The sequence below is a fragment of the Emys orbicularis genome, chromosome 3, assembly GCF_028017835.1.
Source record: "Emys orbicularis isolate rEmyOrb1 chromosome 3, rEmyOrb1.hap1, whole genome shotgun sequence".
NCBI lineage: Eukaryota > Metazoa > Chordata > Testudines > Emydidae > Emys > Emys orbicularis.
The window spans coordinates 201,716,601-201,737,307 of record NC_088685.1 but is presented as its reverse complement, the minus strand read 5'-3'; the positions used below and the strand labels follow the sequence as shown (position 1 = coordinate 201,737,307).

Here is a 20,707-nt window from a genome sequence, read left to right as displayed (position 1 = left end):
TGAACTGTGGCCAATGGGAGCTGTGGGGGTGGTGCCTGCAGGCGGAGGCAGTGCACAGAGCTCCCTGGCTCCGCCTAGGAGCCAAGGGATATCGCTCTTTCTGGGGAGCCTCCTTGAGGTAAGCACCGCCCAGAGCCCTCGCCCCCTCCTGTGCCCCAGCCAAGCCCCCCCCGCCCTGGATTTAGAGATGAGTGGTTCTGTACAACCAGTCTCATTAAGTGAAAGGTTCTTCTGATCCCAAAGGACCAGCCACACACCCAGGTCAATATATAACTTGGATCTTACCCAAAAATCACGCTGATGCCAATCCTTCAGTATCTAAAAAGAAAGAAAGGTGAGAGTTGAAGTTGGTTAAAGGAATCAAGTACATGCAGTAAGGGCAAAGTTCTTGGTTCAGGCTTGTAGCAGTGATGGAATAAACTGCTGGCTTAGTAAGTCTCTTGTTGCTTCCAAATCATTGGAAGGACCTCAGTATCCCTTGGTTAGAATGCTACCACTAGTGCAAGTGCGCAGTCCAGAGATTTAGGCAGGACAGGGGTAAAATGGAGGTGTTTCCACGGCCATTTATATCCTCTGCCATGTGGGCGGAAGCCCATTGTTTCAAACAAAAACCTCAGCATTGGTAGTGGAGAATCACAGGTGACCAGATCACATGAGCAAGTCAGATGTTTATGCCCCATATCGCTCAGTCACTGCAGGAAGCCATTACCTATATTCCAGACAGCACGTTTATAGGACAGTTCAGTCGGTGGAGATGGGCATCTCCCATGGTCCATTGTGAGTTAAGAGTCCTTTTGATGGGCCACTCAATTAGAATAGTCCCTCCAAGATATGCTGGCTAATTACCTCGTGTGCGTTACCCCAGGAGCAAACATTTGAAATCCAGGAATAGAGCCAATATTCATAACTTCAAATACAAAAACGATACATGCATACAAATAGCATAATCCTAACCAGCAAATAATAACCTTTTCATAGACATCTTACATGCCACATTTTGTACAAGATTCGTTGCAAATATATAATAGTGGTTGCAACAATGATCTATATAGTCATATTTTAATCAGATAACATCACAGCAACGCTGTTGTTGCTCAATTTTCACCTCTTTGTGATTTGTGACTTTTTTTTATCAGTTTGGAAAATAGAGATTTCTGTTTGAGCAACTTTAGTTTCCAGTGATAGTTTTACTTTTCCCAGACACAAACTATATACAGCGTAGTTAAAGTTGAGTATGTATCAGTAACTTAAAGGTAAAACATTCCAAGGATCTCAAAAGCCTTATGTCTACCTTGTAATGACACTATGCAATTACCATACAATTCTGCTTAATGCATAATAGTTCATAGTCCTATATTAGATTGAACTGATTTTTAAAGATAGAAATTAGAAATTAATGGAGATATCCCATCTCCTAGAACTGGAAGGGACCTTGAAAGGTCATCGAGTCCAGCCCCCTGCCTTCACTAGCAGGACCAAGTACTGATTTTGCCCCAGATCCCCAAGTGGCCCCCTCAAGGATTGAACTCACAACCCTGGGTTTAGCAGGCCAATGCTCAAACCACTGAGCTATCCCTCCCCCCAATGTATCAGATTTTTTTTTTTTTAAACTCATGTTGTTTCTACAAGGTGGCATAAGTGCTGTAAATTTGGGAGGATACACTGTATCCTTCATCTGTAATTACCGGTAATTGGTTGAATCCCTGCTTTAAGTGCAAACTCAACTCAAGCTTAATTATGGAGTCATGAGTGGCGCTTCCATAATACTTTCCTCACTGTTTTTAGTATTTGTTTCATTGTAAATTGGCGGCACATGAATTGCCATTGCTTTTCCTATTGTTTTATCATCATGTCTTAATTTCCTCCAAGCTGAGTGAGCATCATTTTAAGCAAGTGCATAAAGCCTAAAAGTAACAATACCCAGATTATTTTAACTCAAAAGGAACCTTAATGCAGTTATTTGGTTCTGTTTTAAAATGTTGGTTTCAGTGCTATTCCCAAAGGGCCAGATCCTGCCCTCTAATCGCATTGCCATCTATCCAATGAGGAAGGTATTACTAAGAATAAGAATGGCAGAATCGGGCCCTAAATTACTGCAGCCTCTTTTATTCTGTAGTAAACAACATGGTCACTAACATACAATTATTATAAAATTGGGTGTATCTTAGGTGGAAAATTGATGGAGATTGGCTCCTAATGAGGCATAATCAAAGTGTATATGTCTGATATTGTTGTAGCCTCAATCTTTTTGTGTTAAGCTAACTTTATACTATTAATTTCAAGTTTTACTTACCAACAGGGAAACTGTTAAAATAACTATATTTAGCATACCTAGTTTTTAGATTGATGTCTGTGTTCATTTTAAGTTTTTTGTTAACCTTGAGACTGCTGGTCGTGGGCACCCATCAAAAATTGTTCAGTATGTGCCTTATTGTGTTCCTTCTTGTTAAAATAGCGCTGAAGTGTTTCATACAGGTGCATAAGTGTATTATATATCACTGTAATGATTCATTCTGAATGTATTCTTTTCATTAACAATAAGTGTCCTCTCTTTCCCTGTTTCTCTAGTAATAGCATGCTTTCTACAGCTTTTTCTTTAAATAACCCTACCTTACATTTGTCTTGACTGGCTTCTGTTTACAGAAATTGTAAACCAGTTGAATGCTCTGAGCAGCTTAGATGAAGATCAAGATGACTGCATAAAGCAAGCAAATATGCCTTCAGCTAAATCAGCCAGTTCCTCTGAAGGTCTATGAGCTTTCCTCCTTTCTTTCTGTTTCTGATTGTCTGTATTTACTGTGCCCTGTTACCTTTTGACTTCTGCTTGTATTCAGCTGTCACTTTTATCATTGTGCTTTCCATCCAGTGTGATTTTCAGTAATTTGTAGCACATCCAACAGGTAACAACATGATAGAGTCTCTCTCTTCAGCTACTGCATTGTCACATGATTGTGAATCGGAAAGAAAAACCACATCATTAAAACACAATTTGTGCAGTGAATAATGCTTAACCTTTATAACTTTGCAAAACATTCCTTCTCTCACTTTATGTGAATGTTACATGTAAAGAAGAGAATTGACAGTGAACAAATATATGAATCATTCATATTTTGAAATCAAGTTGCTGTATTTAGCTTTCTAGATCCACTGCAAAATTTATTGAATCAGATTAAGTCCAGAAGGCTACTGTGGCAGTGTAGTCGGTTAGTACTCATCAATGAACACATTTTATTCAATTCATTTCTTCTGGCCGGAAACGTTGGCGTGCTACAAAATACATTAGTTTAGTTTTGCGGTTGGTAATGTGCTCCAGTTCATTGTTCTCAGGGACCACTGGTGTAAATTTCTGAATTTGAAATGTGTTTTGTGAACAGTTAGTATCCAGGGTTGGCTGTGGCCATATTGAAACAATACTTTATTTTTTTCCAGAGCTTATCAACAAGCTTAATTTTTTGGATGAAGAGGAGCAAGACTTGGCCAATTCCAGTTCGAATCCATTTGAAGATCCTGATGCAGCAGAATTAAACCCATTTGAAGATCCTGATGCAGAAGGTGGTGAATTCATTTCACACAATCATTATTTACAGACTCGTTAATGAAGCATAACTTTTTTTCCTAAGGTTACAAACTAAAATTGTTATTCTGGTAAAAACTAACATTATTACATGTACCCAGGCAGCAATATCAGGAATCTTAATTGCCAGTGGAAACTGAACATCTGCTTCTCCGATGATATGTCAAATTGAAGCTTATTCTCTCTTCGTCTAGTGGTTCCACTAAATAGTGATGGTCTAATGGTAGGGATAATACCAGAATTCTGGCCAAATAACATATTTGCAATCTTACAGTAGCTGCCGTACAGCTGGGCATATGCCTTTTTTAAATCACACTATGACAACACTAGAATGCAATTAATTGTTCTGAAAAGTTGTTTTGAGTTGTTAGTGTGTGAAAATCACCATATAAAGTCAGTGTATATAGAGAGCAATAAAACATAGTCACAAATATATAAAATATGTGAATGAAAACAATGCTTCCAAAAGGTGCCAGATTGACAAATCTGGAGTCTGAAGCCTTCTACATAGGCACAAAGAGGAGCGTCAGGGAAAATTTCCCCATGCTCCCTCTCACGGATCCACAGGTCTGGTGCTCTTGAGCAGCTCTGGAACAGTCCCTCGGAGGAACCCCTTCCGTGTGCCAGACCCACTTTAGGGTCACACTCCCACTAGGGAAAGCCACTTGGCTTTACCGCCTCCTTAGACTGAACCTCAGAGCCTTCAGCACCCTTGCTTCACACTAGGAGTGAGTCCACTTGAGTTGGACACCTGAGAGAGACTTGTACACCCAAGGGAGCAATGAACCCCCACCTTCCTTAAACTGGAATGACTCTCAGCCAGCGTTGTAAAAGCAGAAGGGTTTATTAGATGCCCAGAACACAGCATAGAAAGTCCTCGGTTAACATAGAGAACAGAAAGTGACAGTATAGTCCTTGGTCAGTCCCAGAGCACAGAGCTTTCTGACCCCTCTTCAGTCCCAGTCCAGGAGCGTCTCCTGCTTCCAGCAGCCCATACTTAACAACCCCACAAGGCCCCTCCTTGGTCCTTTGTTCCTCTTCCCAGGCAAACATTGTCACCTGGCCCTTCTCCTTTGTTCTCCAGTTGGTCATACCTGGCTGGCTTCCTGCAGAGGGCTGGCCATCCATGGTCGTTAGTTGCTATGTGCCAAATGTCCGGGCAATTGGAGTGGCCATTGCCTTCTTGGGCTCTCCATGGGCATGGGGACCCAGGTCCCAGACAGCTAGACATCAGTCACCCCTGTATCTCTGGGTCTCTGCAAAGAGTAAACAACCTTTTCCCACCATCTAGTTAACCAGGCACCACATAGGGAAAACTGAGGCACACACAATATTGATACAAAATATTAAGAAAAATTCCCACTCCGTGAGACTCTCCCATCAGTGTACCTCAGTTCTGACCTAGGAGCCATCTCTAAGGGTAAGAAAATAGCTCAGTTGCCATGCCCACTCAGCCCTTGAGATCTCTGATTGGTACCACTTAGGCCTGGTCCACACTACCCCCCCACTTCGGACTAAGGTACGCAAATTCAGCTACGTTAATAACGTAGCTGAATTCGAAGTACCTTAGTCCGAACTTACCGCGGGTCCAGACGCGGCAGGCAGGCTCCCCCGTCGATGCCGCGTACTCCTCTCGCCGAGCTGGAGTACCGGCGTCGACGGCGAGCACTTCTGGGATCGATCCCAGAACATCGATTGCCTGCCGTCGGACCTGGAGGTAAGTGTAGACGTACCCTTAGTGGAGTGGTAACTAGGGAGTGGACTGAAACCTACCAAACTTATTTCACACAGGCCACTGATCAGCTTTCATATAGTGACAATTGTTGATCATTATCAGCCTGGGCTAGGCTTGGCAACATAAAAGTGAAAGGCAATTACCAATCCACTGAACTACCCAGTCCATGTTCCCCTCTTTGTTTCTGATAGAAGTTTAAAATGCTGTTGTTTGGTTGTTATTGGTAATAAAAACAATAAACATATTTTCATAAGACATTCTGTGAATGAGTAGATGAAAAGACCACTGGACCAATCCTGAGTGCCCTCCTCTGTTTTGTACAGTTTCCAAATGCTTCTTTCTTCCCTTATCTCTCCATCCTCTTTGTTTAAAGGCCCTTACTCATTGACATTTCACGCTTCATTTGGCCTTTTATAAACATGAGTTGTGTAACCTTTTAATGAAGTAATCTTACCTAACCTCTTTTTTGCTGCCAATTTTATCATTTTCAGATCATCTTCTTTAGGTTTATGAAGCTTACTTGCTTCTAACATTTTGCAAATGTGTAGTGTTTATTTGCATCGGTTTTTACAATTCCTTTTATCACTATAAAATCCAGCTGGGTCACCAAAATCACCTTCCCATTGAAATAGGACCATCTCCTACCTCTTTTTAAAATGTATCCCTCTGAGGCCTTGAAGTTTTGATAAATCTTTGTAGCATGTTCAAGCAACTATACCCTTTATTGGTGTATAATTATGTCATTGTTCCTGGTACTACAGGGAAATAACACCTTATTCTATTCTTTTTCTTATACTTCCCTCATCACCATAGCATCTGAGCACGTTTCAGTCGTGCATTGAGTAACGCTGTCACATGTGATTCATTTTGTCTTTCCTCCATTCCCCTCTGGGGAGAACTGTGCATGCAGCGTAGTGTTTTGGTGGCCTTTTGGTATTATTAAAAAAATGTGTATGCTGCTCTGTGTGTGTGTGTGTGTGTGTTTAGAGAACGCATGTACAGTTTGCACTGGGAAAGGAAGGTGGTCAGGTTTGTGATGGTTTTAGTTCCTGTGGGAACTTAGCATCTGATTCTGCAGATACTTAACTGCCAGGCATAATGCATACTTCTATGAGAAGTTCCTGTCAGTGGAACCAGGCCAGGTACAGTTGGCAGGAGCTAGTGCAAAAGCGGGCAGTGTGTCAATTGTAAATACGACATCAGTCTGTTCTTTTGTCTCTCCTACCTTTGCAGGTTTATTACTTGGCTACTCAAAATTATTATGGGTTTGACCCTTGGTGTGCCAAGTTGCAGCTCAGTAGCAGATCTAATTTATTATTACCCATTTAAAGACTTAAAACCAACAAAATATTGAATTGATTCAAACTACGAACAGGAGCCTACATTTTCAAAATGATTATGGGTGTCTGTTTTTGAATCCCCAACTTGAAATAACCCAAAGTGGCTTGATTTTCAAGGGCAGATGCTCACCATTTCTGACACCCTTTAAGATGTCCCAAGTTGAGTCCCCAAAAATTGAGACACAAGATCACTAGTCACTTTGGCAAATTAAGACACCTGTCCTTACCTAGAAAGTATGCAGCTTTCAGAATTAGGTATTGAGTTGTTATACAATAATATAATATGATCTGGGTTGACATTGTTTTCTAAAGATTGAAATGTTTTATGAAGGCTTTGACAAATGGCTACAGAATGTTTTACGTTTACTGGCCAGTCTTGAAGGGCTTAAGAGACCCATAGTGGGTACAGATGCAGGGTTCAGGAAGGTCTGGAACTCCAGAGCGGAGCCAATGTCGACTTTTCTCAGACCTCCGTGGTTTGCCTGTGACTTGTCCCTCTGTTGCAAGGTCCCTTTCTTTGCACCATGTAACAGCGTGGGAGGCTGAGAGGAGTGTCACTGGCTTGAGGCAGGGCAGAATTTTATTTATTTTATTTTTTTTAAAGAAAAATGACAGTAGCTCTATGTTACACAGGCTGGCCAATGAGCTGGGAGGCTCTCCACCCCTTGGAGGGTGGGGACCCTCCTCTCAATGCCTCCATGAAGGTGGAGAAAAATAAGTAGGAATCCGGGATTGTTAGTATGGGAGAGAGGGAGAAGAAGGAGAGAAATAAGAGCCAAGTTTAATTAGGCACCTGCCACTGTCTGGAAAACCCTATACTTGTCTGCAGAGTTGCCAGCTTCAAGGAGACCTGAAAATGATTTTGACAAAGTTCCCTCAGTTTTAGCATATGTGTGAAATAAATTAAATCTTTTAACGAATTGTATGGAGGGGCATTTTAGGGTGCTCTGCATATTGGACTACATCCTGTGGTCCATATTCAGGCAACTAATGGCAGTGAGAATTTGGCCTTAGTAAGGGGTGCAGAATTTGGCCCATAATGTTGAAGCTGAAAGGACTTGCAGAAACTATTTGTATTTTCCATTAAATTCTATGACATTAAAAACAACACGTTACTGCGCTTTAGATATCCCCCCCCCCGCCATGTACCCCATTACACCACTGTTTAGACATTCCCTATGATAATTACAAGGTTGCCCAGTGCCGTGAGGAGATTGAATCTAGGACAGATGGGCAAGAGAGGCAGGTGGTGCTGCCAGCATGCACATACGTGTCTGTTTTGCTTTCTAAGTTACGGACCCTAAATACTGTATTCCAGTTGACTAAAAAAGATTGCCTTATTTTGTGTGTTGCTGCAAACATCTGCTGAGGGGAATCGCTCACGAGGGGGTAAGTTTCCAACAGGAGTCAAAACTCTTGAACCTGCAGGAGGAGCCAGGGTGAGAAACAGAGGTGCTGAAGCCAGGGACCCTGTCTTGTGGTAGTGAGGCAGCAAGCCTCAGTGTCTAACACTAAATGAGTACATTTCCAGAGAGACTGTGTAAAAATCAGAAGTGTGGCACAGTGTGGAACCGTGACATAGACATAGGGGTCTACTCTTTTGGACTCAGTTGCAGAGTTGGTTCTTGTGCACTCCCATGAGAAAATATTTTAAGAGCTAAAAATAATTTTAAAATAGAAAAGGCTTTGGTTAAAAATTAGGCAAAGGTTCAACATAAATAATACAACTTGAACTGATAAGGAAGGCTATGATTTAGTCACAGGTATTTTTAATAAAAGTCACAGACAGGTCACAGACAATAACCAAAAACTAACTACTGAATACAGTAGAGCTAAATTTAACTACTGTATATGTTACTTCCTTTGGTGTTAGATTGCATTGGTTTCACTCAAGGGAAAATAGATTGCAGATCACATGAGATTTTTAAAGGGATTTTTGTATGTAAAGTGCCTGAGTAATCATTGGTAGTTGGAAACACTCCATAATTAAGAGGTATAGAATATAGTAATAAATGTCATATATATTCACCAGAACCTGCAGCGCAATTTGGTAAAGTCGATTTTTTTGTGCTCTTGATCTCGTCCTTAATCATACAAGTGTGCTTATGTTCTCTGTACCCATCTTCAGTTTAAATAAGGCTGGTACAGTTATGATCTGTAGGTCTCATTCCTTTATTGTGGGAAATAAATAGTTAATCTCTTTTTATTCTCACCTCTTCTGACAGTAGCAGTATTTCAGAGTGGACAAATGAGCTGTCTCTTCTGAGACAGACAGCAGTGAAAGGGCCTGTAACAAAATATGCTCTTGTAACTCTTGGAATTCAGATGTGAAAGTTTCACTGGCTCAAGGAACAGGAGTCCTGAGATTCTTCCTAAAATGAGATCTCCAGCTCCTTACCTGTAGCTCTCAAGTAGGATGAACCAGGGCTGAGACTGGGGTCCCATTGCACTTGCCACTATATAAATGTACAGGACACAGTCCTTGCCCAAACACTTTATAATCTAATTTAAGACAAGACACAAGTGAGTGTGACTAACAATAGGAGCAAAGTGGAAATGAGAATAAAGTTAAACAGTAATACGTTCCTGTGGTCGTAGGCTTGCTGTGTGCGCAACTTGATGGTTCATCCTGGTAACCTCAGAAAATTCAGGTCTTATCTACGGTGGGGATTTAACTTGACTCCAGCCATCAGCGTGCAAATCCCCAACATAAATTGGGTAAATTGCTGTAAGCCACAGTTTACACCAGTGCAGTTTACACTGGTTTCAAGTGGGAATAAGCTCCAAGAAGCACAAGTAGCAGTATATGATTGTCTATATTGGCTTGTCATCAGTGGCAGTACTGGGGCAAATCCCAAGTGTGGACAAGGCCCTTTGGGGGATCTTTGGGCTCTAGTGCCATATAAATAATGTCTATCTTTTAAATTGAAATAATCTATGTTCAACTCAGTAATTTCAAAGCTCAAAAAATTAAGGGCACTTCTCATCATGAATAAACTGTGAACCATTATTGCAAATAAAGTTTTTAGTTAAAACTGCTAGTAAAGATCCTACTTGCATGGGGTTAGTATTCACTTTCCTGCAATAATGCCATCTTGTCAGATCAGATAGTAAGATGAACTCCTGACCATTTATGATTGCAAGAATAGTGGGGTTAGTCCTGACACATTTCAGTATGGTTAACATTCTCTGTCTATATATGTTTTTATATTGTTCCAGTCACAAAGATATCTGCCAACAATCTCCCTGAAATTTCTGTTGCTGGAAAGAATTGTGTAGAGTAGCTGGCTATAAATCCCAAACTGTATTATTAATCTGATTGTGTATCTCTTTCAGCATAATTTAAATTTGTTGTAATAGAGAGAGTATATTTACTATTATTATCAAAAATCTATGGCAGCAGTTCTGATATGTACACTAAATGTGTGTGATTAGTCATTAACTTGCCTAATAAATGATTTTCCAGTGTTACTAGATCACATGTTTTAAATAAGACATGGAGGGGTCCCAATCCCTGCCACCATCATTAAGGGCCTACAAAATGTCATTTCATTAAGGAAATCTGTGTAAAGTAAAAGAGGACAAAGAAGCATTTAAAACATTATTATTGGGACCTGAATAACCTAATTGGGAAAATCCGTTAAAAGAAAATCACATCTATTGAGATCCTATTTACATGAGTGAATGAGGGACAAATGACTAATGTGGCTGAAAGAAGTTTTGGATAAGTGGGAAACTTCTGAAAGGGTGTGTGTACACTGCAGCTAGACACCCATGGCTGGCCTGTGCCAGCTGACTCCAGCTCGGGCTAGGGGGCTGTTTAATTGCAATATAGATGTTCGGACTCGGGCTGTGGCTCAAGCTCTGGGGACCCTCCCACCTTGCAAGATCCTAGATCCTGGGCTCCAGTGGAAGCCCAAATGTCTACACTTCAATTAAACAGCCCCTTAGCCTGAGCCCTGCGAGCCCAAGTCAGCTGCCATGGGCCAGGTGTAAGTTTTTAATTGCAGTGTAGACATACCCAAAGTGTTAATATCCTCCCTCCCCATCCCTCAGGGGACATTACCTTTCACAGCTTATTTTTGGCTAAACAAGGTCACACTGTAAATAAAGCATTAACATTCACTTCAAGGCAAAGATCTTAGATTCCAAGTTTCAGTTCAGAGCAAGGTATTACAAGGCAAACTTTTATTCATAAGCCCCTGAAAATACTGTATAAAGATCTGCTAAAATAGTTTTGAATGTCTTCTATATTAAATAATCTTTTTCAAAATGCTTTTTTTAGACCACAATACTGAAACAGCTTCATCTTCAAAACCAGAAGACTCTCACTATAGCGATAATTATAATCCCTTTAAAGAGGAAGGTGCTCCAGAGTACTTGAACCCATTTGATGAGCCAGATCCTGAACCAGAAATGTTTGTAACTGTCAAAGATTATCCTCCACAACCTGCAAAAAGGAAAAATGTGAGACCGGTGGACATGAGTAAATACCTCTATGCAGATACTACTAAAACTGAAGAGGAAGAGTTAGATGAGTAAGTATAATATTTGTAATATTTCATCTTGAAGCAATCTTAAAGTATTAGTGGGATTGTTGGCATAATTTCAAAGTATAAATGGATTTAACCAGGGTGGTTCTTGCCCACATACACAGGACAGAATTCATCAATCTCCCAAGCATGTTGACAGGATCTGTGGGGGCTTTTTTCTGCATATACCTTAGGAAAGATTTTGCCTTTCTCGGCAACACTGAGTAATTTCAAGTGAGGTAGAGAGGGACGATTGATGGGCCTTGGTCCTTCCTGTCTTGTCGCTATTGTTTTTTTCTTAAAACAAAATATGTTTACTCTTAATGAAAGTGAGAGTTCTTGGGATGAGTGCACTTTGGGTGAACTGATAGATCTGGGAATCTGTATAGCAAATGTTGAATCATTGGGAACCCCATAAAGACAGCAACTACTTGAAAGGATGAAAGAGAAACACCCTGTTCACTTCCTTGGAATTTGTTTCTAATAATTCTTCATCACTGACCATTCTAAAATCAAGGTTGGATGGTTTTTATCTAAAAGATCTGCTCTAGGAATTATTTTGGGGAAGTTCTCTGGCCTGTGATATACAGGAGGTCACACTAGATGACCACAATGGTCCCTTCTGGCCTTGGAGTCGAAGAACCCTATCTAAAATTTTTATAAGACCGTGTTTGGCTGTCTTATATTCTAGTAATGAAGCAGAATAGGGTGTGAGGGCATTTTTGCAATAACCAGGCAATTTGGGATGACTGAAGGCACAAATGTAAGGTGTGCTTGTGTCTTTAATCACCTTAAGAGTATGGTTATTACTCAGCAACCGCACCACCCATGCAAGGATTTATGGTGATTATACATGAGCAATTTTACAGACTACAACTGTAATTAACTTTTAATTGTAAAGACCTTGATGAGATTTATTATGGCATGACACTTGCATGGCTCTTATATTTAATAGTAATACGGGTGTCATGTTTTATCCTCATGTTTGCTCTGTTGATAGCTGTATTCTAGGAAACTGAAGAAGTTCCATGCACGCTGATAGAAATGTGTATAGGACCCCGGGGTTCATTTTCTCTTAAGTTCTGTGCCTGTGAATTTTTGTTTGTTTAGTTTTTGTTGTGCTTGGTTTTTGTTGTGCTTGGTTTTTGTTCTGCTGTGAAAAATTGGCATTAGGGAATGCTTTCTCTGCCAGCTCCATTCAGTGTTGCGGGGGGTGGGGGGGTAAAGTTGGTTTTCTGAACAAACGGCACTGGCTGCTGTATCTTCCCAGACCAAGTGTATGATTGCGCGGTTGACAGTGACACTAGACATTCCTGATCACTCACTGATCGGGGGCGTCTGAAGGGGGAAATATTAATATACATACACAAAGAGATGGGGACAGAGAACAGCAAAGACTGAGGAAGAAGAGAGGAAAGAGACAAAGGTGACAATGGAGTGGCAAGTGAAGGATTTTTTCTTTATTTTACTTACGCCCACATCCCTATCGTAAACAAATCTGTGCCAAACAGGCCACTGCAGTGTTTTAAAGGGCAGGCTTGTTCTTCCTTCCTGTCTTTGAGATTGTGGATTTCAGTAGCTCTTTGTTACAGCAGCTTTTGGTTTGTTTTAATTTTGTATTTTTCAAGTCTCTTAGAGGGATTTACAGTCCCTATTTGCTTTATTTTCTTAATGGAAGGTAAAAACGAACCCCCCAAGGATAAATGTTGTTCAAACCTAAGCTGGCCTGTATTTTCATTATTAAAATGAAGGGTGAAGCGGTTAAATAGCATAGTAAATTAGACTTTTACATCATAGTCACCACTGGAGACCCTTCCTACTTCTTCACAGGTTCCTAAGGAGGTAAAGCCTTGGAGAAGTTGTGGGGACAGTTTATTAAATGTATGGAGTTGAATGGGGGCAAGGGAGACATTTGCAGTTCTGCATTGTGGATTGTTATGACACAAGGCCTGTTTAGGAACATAGGGATTGGTATACTGGGTTAGACCAGTGGTCCATCTAAATCAGTATCCTTTGCCAGGTAGCAGCAATCACCAGATGCTTCTGTGGAAAATGGAAGAAACCCCATGAAAAACAGTTATGGAATGATGAGTATGTAGGGGAAGCTTTTCCTCACTCCTGTAAGTTAGTGGTTTGCTTGTGCCCTGAAGCCTGAGAGTTTATTTCCCTTTGTACATTTTGTATTCTATTGAATGTGACTGTGGATATCCTTATCTATATAAATATGTAACCGTTTTTTTAACCCTGCTAAGTTTTAGGCCTCAGTGGCACGGTATGGTGTAAAATGTATTTCCTTTTTGCAGTTTTCAAATGTTTCCTTTCATTTTGTTTAATGTCCCCTTGTACTTTTTTTATAAAAAAAAAAGGACAATTAGGAGCACCTGATTTACTCTCCTCTATACCCTTCATTATCTTATAGCTCTCTATCATGTTCCCTCTTATTTGTCTCTTCTCTGAGCTAACTGGTCCTAACCTTTTCAATCTCTCGTCATACAGAAGTCTGTCCATGTCTCTAATCATTTTCATCGCCCGTCTCTGGATGCTCCTATTTCTGCTACTGTATATCTATTTTAAGATGGGGTGACCAGATCTAAACACATGTTGAAGACATGGGCAAACCATTGACTTGTATAACAGCATTATGGCATTATAAAACTTTCAGTAATATTTTCTGTATCACTCTTTATACATCCTGTCATTCTGTTTGTATTTTTGAGCAGCAATGAGCAGATCCTTTCATTGAGAGTGGTTTTGAGAGTAATAGGAGGGCAACACGACAAATAGAAGGATCCCAAAGGACATTTCCCTTCCTCACTTGAAAAGCAATGCATTTTTACCCTTGCATTTAAAGGGTTTTTTGTTTTGGGGGTTTTGGGTTTGTTTTTTTTTATTATTGTAGTATGCTTCATGAATCACTCTGTATTCCTCTTGCTGTGTTCATGTTAAATGTGATGCTCACTACCAAGAATAAGGATGAGAAAACTTTTAAAATCAGGTGCCTGGTCCCATTATCCTTTCAAGAGGGCAGAGCATGGATTTTGGACTCAGTCTTGTAGACAAGATGAAATAAATGATTTAAAAAATGTTAGAACTATCATTATGAGAGGGTAGTAGGCAGGAATGGGAACTGGAATGTGACTGGGGACTTGCTTCTGTAGGGCCAATGACAAAATGGCAATCTAACTTTTTTTTAACTAAAAGTTCATGCCATTAGATCTCTTCAGTGCGAGACCCGGGTTCCATTTTGATTGAGCCCTATACTAAACTCTGACCACAGCTCTGGATATCTCTCATGCCTAAGAAAAGTGATCGCTAAATGTTAAATTACTTAGCACTGGGATCTGGGATTTTTTTTAAGTTAAATACCAATGCAAAATGTCCTTAACATTAGAAAATCCTAATGGAATAGGTTAGAGGAAGCATGATTTAGTGTACTTAAATCAGGAAATCTGTTTAAAGGCATGTATAGCCCTATGCATAACTCTGCTACTAGAGTGCCCTGAGAGTTGATTTCTAATCCCAGGTCTGCCACAGAGTTGCTATGTAACCTTGGGCAAAGTACATAACACCTCTATGCCTTACTTTCTCTATTGGTAAAAATATTGACTTAAGATGGTTTGCTTAATGGAGACTTGCTTCACTGATGATTGATATCATCAGAATATGTATGTAAATGCAAAATTATTTATCATAAGTATATTGTGGTGGCAGTGCTACAGCTTACATGTTCTATTAAGGATATTCTACTATCAGGAAACTCAAAACAGATCTCTTGTGGGTTGAAATTTTGGTCATAGCTCAAAGAGGGAAGTGTTTGCAAAGTTTGAATAAAGTTAATTTGGCCATTTTTTAATTTTAGGCAAGCACCAAAAATTACTTGTGCATTTTTAAAAATGCACTCATAAGTTTTTTTTGGTTTTTTTTTTTTTTAAATCAAAATTGGCCAGTGGCTAGTCCTTAATAAAGAATAGTTGCTTTGCTAAGTTAACTAAAGTTAAGCATTTGAAAATTGCATAAGTACGCACCTCTTTAAATTGCACTCTTTTATAGTATCACACTTGGCCTATTCTTTTAATTCTGTTTCATTTGGAATTTAGCTCTTCCTTCAATAAACTGATTTTCATTAGCCAGTAATACCAGCCCAAAACATATCGAATAGCTCAAAATAAAAAATGGAAGTTATTTTCAAATCAAATGATTTGGTTCCATAGTTTCTATTCTCATTAACCAGACTGAATTAATGGAGGGCACTATAGTTGATGAAAGTTGCAACTATGTTTTCTAACTTCTTGAAGTTGATTGATAGACTAGAGAAGCAACTAACTGCGGTGTTGATAACTACTAATTGCTGAAATGTTTGCTGGGTGCCTTATCTTGCGATGGACAGTTCAGCTTCTCTCTAGATAAATTCCATTATAACCGTTGGTTATATAATATAGTTGAAGCACAGACTGCATGAGCCAATTAATATCTTCCAACCAGGATTCATTCAGCCAGATTTTGCCTGGTCTTGCTCACCAGGCAACCAAACACGAGCTAAATTCTGCTCTGTTACAAATCTGTAAATCTGAGGTAAATCGACTGACTTCAAAACTTGGGTTTTACATTATAATTTACCATTAGAAACCTAGCCTGTGTCATGCTTCTAATATTTTAGGAATCTTATCAAAATTAACAGTTCAAAGAAACTTTTAGGACTGGTTTTAAAAGGAGGTGAAAAGTGTAACGTCAATGTGCTCTGCCTTTAATATACACCGAATGTAGATACAGCTTATGTTTAAAGCAAATTCTAAACAAGCCTGTAACTTACTTAATTGTAGGCCTTGCTTCTTGGTAAATGTGTTGTGGTAAAAGTCTTTATTTAAGAGCAGGAATGTAAGAAAATTAATTTTAAAATGTGGTTCCACCCAGCTCTCAGATTTCTTTACTCCCATTAATCTGAACTTTTTACTCAAGTAAATTAACATTAACTTCTTAGAAAAGTCCCAGTGCACATAATTTCTGTAATTCTAAGTAAGGTTGTAGAGGGTCAGTTAGTTCATTGTCAAAACATGCTGCATTTGCTGGCTAGTCAGAAGACTAAATTGTGAAACTAAAGAAAACATTGTGATCTCCTTAAAACATATTGTTCTTCACTCTTTATCTTTTTTCATTTTTATTTTCACCTTCCTTTGAACTCTGTAATGTTTGAAGACAGCTCAACAAGGTTGTCAGCAAAATTAGAACAATTGACAGGTACTGTTCAGTCTTCGGTTCCAAACCGAATACCGTCCGTTTTCCTCCTCCTCCCCTGGAGTATGTCCATCCTTTTTTTGTTTAAACAGTTATTTTGACATCACCCTTACCTTTGATTTCCCCATTTATTTATTTTTTGCATTTGATAAGTGCTGAAGTGAGAACACCTCAAAGATGCCTTCAGTCAGCGGACTTGTTATTTTAGTCTTAATCTCTCCTTTCACTTGGGTATCTAGATCTTTCTCTGTAATAAACAGCAGGAGTCCCACAGTAAGGTGAGCTTCATGCACCAAGCCTGTTGCTGAATGGTTGTTTTAGTTTCTTCCTCCCTTCTCCACATTCCCACAGATGTGTTTACTAAACTTCACCCTTCCGGAGTAGACTTATTCTCTGTGGTGTAACACAACAATTACTTTCTTCTGCTCACTGATAAAGAAGAAAGGGGCAAAACTGCATCAAAGTCATTTCTAAGGCATTTCAATAAATTGAGGAAAATATTTTAAAACTAAAATATTCTTAAAGGGTTTTTTGTTTTTAAAGTGAAATAGGAAAGGAAACGGAGTGCTAAATCAGCTATTAATGAAGAATACTTATTATAATAGTGCATCCGAAGAAGTGGGTTGTAGCCCACGAAAGCTTATGCTCTAATAAATTTGTTAGTCTCTAAGGTGCCACAAGTACTCCTGTTATTTTTGCGGATACAGACTAACACGGTTGCTACTCTGAAACCTGTCAATTTTTAAAGTTTCATTTGTCTAAAAACTGCCTACCAGTTTGGTTCTCTAGCACTGAGAGGAAAATTCTGACTGGATATGGGTGCTTAACCTCTTACCTAATGCTGGATACAATATTGTTTCCATCTAAAAATGAATTCAAGGTACTGAGGCTATTTATTTTTGACGTGTTGCACTTCATCTAATTGTATGTAGGTCTGTCTTTTGGGAATTTGTTATGTCACTGCATGAGCACAGAGTTCAGCAAATTATACATAGATTTATTTATTTATCTTACTGGGAAACTGTAGAATAGTAAAGGATGGAATAATGGATCCGATTATTTTTTATAAGTGGAGGTCTGTTGTTGGACATATTGAAAAGAATGGAAAATAAGAGAGAGAGTGAATAAATTAGCTTGATACAGAGAAGTGCCCCTTATTAGATACAATATTGCTATCTATTTTACATGCTGAGAGTAAATACGTTAAATACTTAGGAGAAGCTCTTGTATTATCAGCTGACATAAGAATCACTGGAGACCTGGCTAAAAAGTGTGAATGCTAGGAAAGTGCTTATTTTATTTAGCATATAGAGAGAGAGAGAGAGACTATAAATGGTGCAGCGGAGGTGATAGTGCATCAGACTACACATGAACATGTTTGGTTGGGTTTCTTTAAAGATGTTTCGCCAAATAATGTGCAAAACAAATTATAGCTATTTATCTATGCAAACACCATTAGCCATTATTTTCCTGTGCTGTTTTGTGTTCCATTGAGTGTTCTCAGAATTATATGATGGCTGTTTGTGACTGAAATGAAAATGTACTTGACTTTGACTGTATATATGCTGAGGCCAAGATTTTTAAACATAGGGTATCTAAAGTTGGGCTCCAAAATCCACATTTAATTATCTAAATAAAAGTATCTAGATTCTCAAAGTTGTTTAGCACCTCCAGCATCCATCAACTTCAATGAGACTTGTGGGTGCTCGGCCACTTTTCTATAGGCAGCTAAATATGGACTTAGGAACCTAGCTTTAGATACCCAGTTTTACAAATGCTGGCCTAAAGCAATTGCTGGCTGTACATAATTCACTCATCAGTCTTTAAAAAAAAAAAAAAAAGACAGCAACAGCACAATCAAAACAATCAACTATTATTTTTGTTTTGAAAGTGCAAAGAGATAGCCAAGAAATATGTTTCCCTTCTTTTAATTAGATCAAATCCATTTTATGAACCAAAATCAAGCCCTGCTTTAAATAATCAAGTTACTACACTGCAAGAAGCAGAAAAGATGAAAAGAAAGGCTCCTGCACCACCAGTCTTCTCACCAAAGACAGAGACAGGAATGAGTGAGAATATGTCCGCTGTTCCTGCAGTGAAGGAGCTTTCTTCTTCTCCTAAGGTAGGTTTTTCATAACCAAATGTTGTGATTGCTGATTCAAGTACCTCTGTGTGTATTGTATGCATCTTCTTACTACAAGTCATCTTAAAATCTATGTACCTTAATAAGGTGCACCCTCCCTCACTCCCTTATTTGTTCACTCACTCATATATGCATATTGAGAAACCAGTGGTAGAGCTACTTGATGACAGCAGTGACAACTGCAATGTCAAAGAGAAAAGGGGCTTCTGGTAACAAATATTCCAGGACAGCTCTGTGCAATGAGAGGGAAGAAAATCAAGTTGTACAGTACTTGGGCTTGATCTATTATAATGGCACTAAAGCTAAAAATATTGTAGGCTGCAGTGTGCAGACTAGGTATTTTTGAGGTATAACGGCCGACCCGTTTAAGTATGAATTGCATCTCCTGTAAATCAGCAGTTACTACCCTTTGTGCATCTGTAATAGACTAAGCATTTCATATAATGAGTTTATACATTAAAGGGAGCCTTTTAAAACCGATTTAGCATATTATTGCATGTGTGTTTACTTGTTGGGTGGGGAAGAGATGGAAGAAAGCTTTCTACCTCTCCAACACAGCACCAAGCTGAGGATCTCAATTTTAAACCTACTACCGTGCTTCAGGCCTGTGTTGTAGCAATCTAGCAATCACCATTCCATTTAAGAGTTGAATGGGCTTCCTTGTCATATCTATCAAGCCACTGCTTAATTAGTCAGAACTTAATTAGTCAGATTGGTTGCTGATGTCCCCGGCCCCCAGGGGCGGATCTCACTGTCTCCTCAGCACTCAGTCAAAGGAAAGAGTCTCAGGCCTGATCTACACTAGCAAGTTAGGTCAACGTAAGCTGCCTTGCATCCACCTACTTGTCCAAGGGTCTACACTTAAATTTGTCTCCCATTGATATCTGTGCCCCGTTATGCCGACATAGTAACACCACCCGCTCGAGCGGCACTGGGCATGGTCGATGTACTGAGGTCGATGCTGCGCAAGTGTAGACACTGTGTTACTTATGTCGACCCTAACAGTCCACCAGCAGCTGGCCCTTAATGCTTGATTCTGCCCCAGGGTCATGGAGACCAGAAGGTCCCCCTCTCCTCTAAAGCCCTGCACATTCTTGAAATGCCATTTCCTGATTGTCCAGCTTGGTGAGCACATTGGTGAGCTCTCCTTTGTTATGTGCAACTGACCATGCTGGCTACACACTCCACACATGCTCCGACGTGGAGTGGACAGGAGATATTGGATCTCCTGGGCCTGTGGTGAGAAGAGATTGTACAAGCACAGCTACAGACCCAAGCATAGATATCTATGAGCAGATTGCTCGGGAGATACAGGAGAAGGGGTATGACAGAGACTGGCAGCAGTGCCACCTGAAAGCAAAGGAACTGCATCAGGCATATCAGAAGGCCGGGGAGGCCAACAGTTGATCTGGTGCCAAGCCGCAGACCTGTTGCTTTGACGAAGAGCTGCATGCTGTACTTGGTGGAGAACTCACCACCATGGATACCTCCAAGGAGCCCAAGCCACAGGCCCCTGGCATGATCAGAAAGGAGGATGGGGGACATGCAACCAAGGGATCCAGCTATGCTGTGAGCCAGGACCTGTTTGAGACTCCACCGCAGTGCCGTCAATGCAAGCAGTCGAACACAGGCGAGCCTGATGCAGGGGGAGGAAATTTGGGTAAGTGTGTAATTGTATTTCCCATTCCAATGATGTACTGATGGCACCCCTAGCTTAATAAGACACTTTGACTTTTAATTAATGTATCCATGCTAGAAGAGAGAGCAGTGCAACAAAGAGAGGTAGCATTGTTATTTACCTATCATTCCCCTGTAGAGTTAGGCAATGGGAGCCATTGTTTATGTATACAGGGATGTCCTGTATACATAAACAATCTGCGAAATCTCAAAGAAACTTTCATGGGGGTTCTCGGCAATCCTCTCCAAAAGATTTCTAAAAGGGGGGGGGCAGTCTTATTTCTTCCTCAGCGGTAGGACGCTTTCCTGTGCCAGTCAGCAATAACTTTGTCAGGCACCATTGCATACTCAGGCTAGCAGCATATGGGCCCAGGTGGCTTCTGGACCCCAGACACCACTGTAAGTCGACCGAAGTAGCATAACTTAGAGTAGTTATCAGTAGTTCACTGTCATACTGGGAGGGTGTATCTAGTG

At 40.0% G+C, this 20,707-nt stretch overlaps 1 protein-coding gene across 1 annotated transcript in view; it reads left to right on the top strand.

The window, feature by feature from the left end:
- Window positions 1-20,707, top strand: part of EHBP1 (EH domain binding protein 1) — a 331,567-nt gene that overhangs the window by 163,697 nt on the left and 147,163 nt on the right. Inside the window, exons 8-11 of the mRNA XM_065400845.1 lie at window positions 2,644-2,748; window positions 3,430-3,552; window positions 10,935-11,187; window positions 18,349-18,535. Coding sequence (XP_065256917.1) covers window positions 2,644-2,748; window positions 3,430-3,552; window positions 10,935-11,187; window positions 18,349-18,535 — 668 coding nt within the window. The remainder of the gene's footprint in view (window positions 1-2,643; window positions 2,749-3,429; window positions 3,553-10,934; window positions 11,188-18,348; window positions 18,536-20,707) is intronic.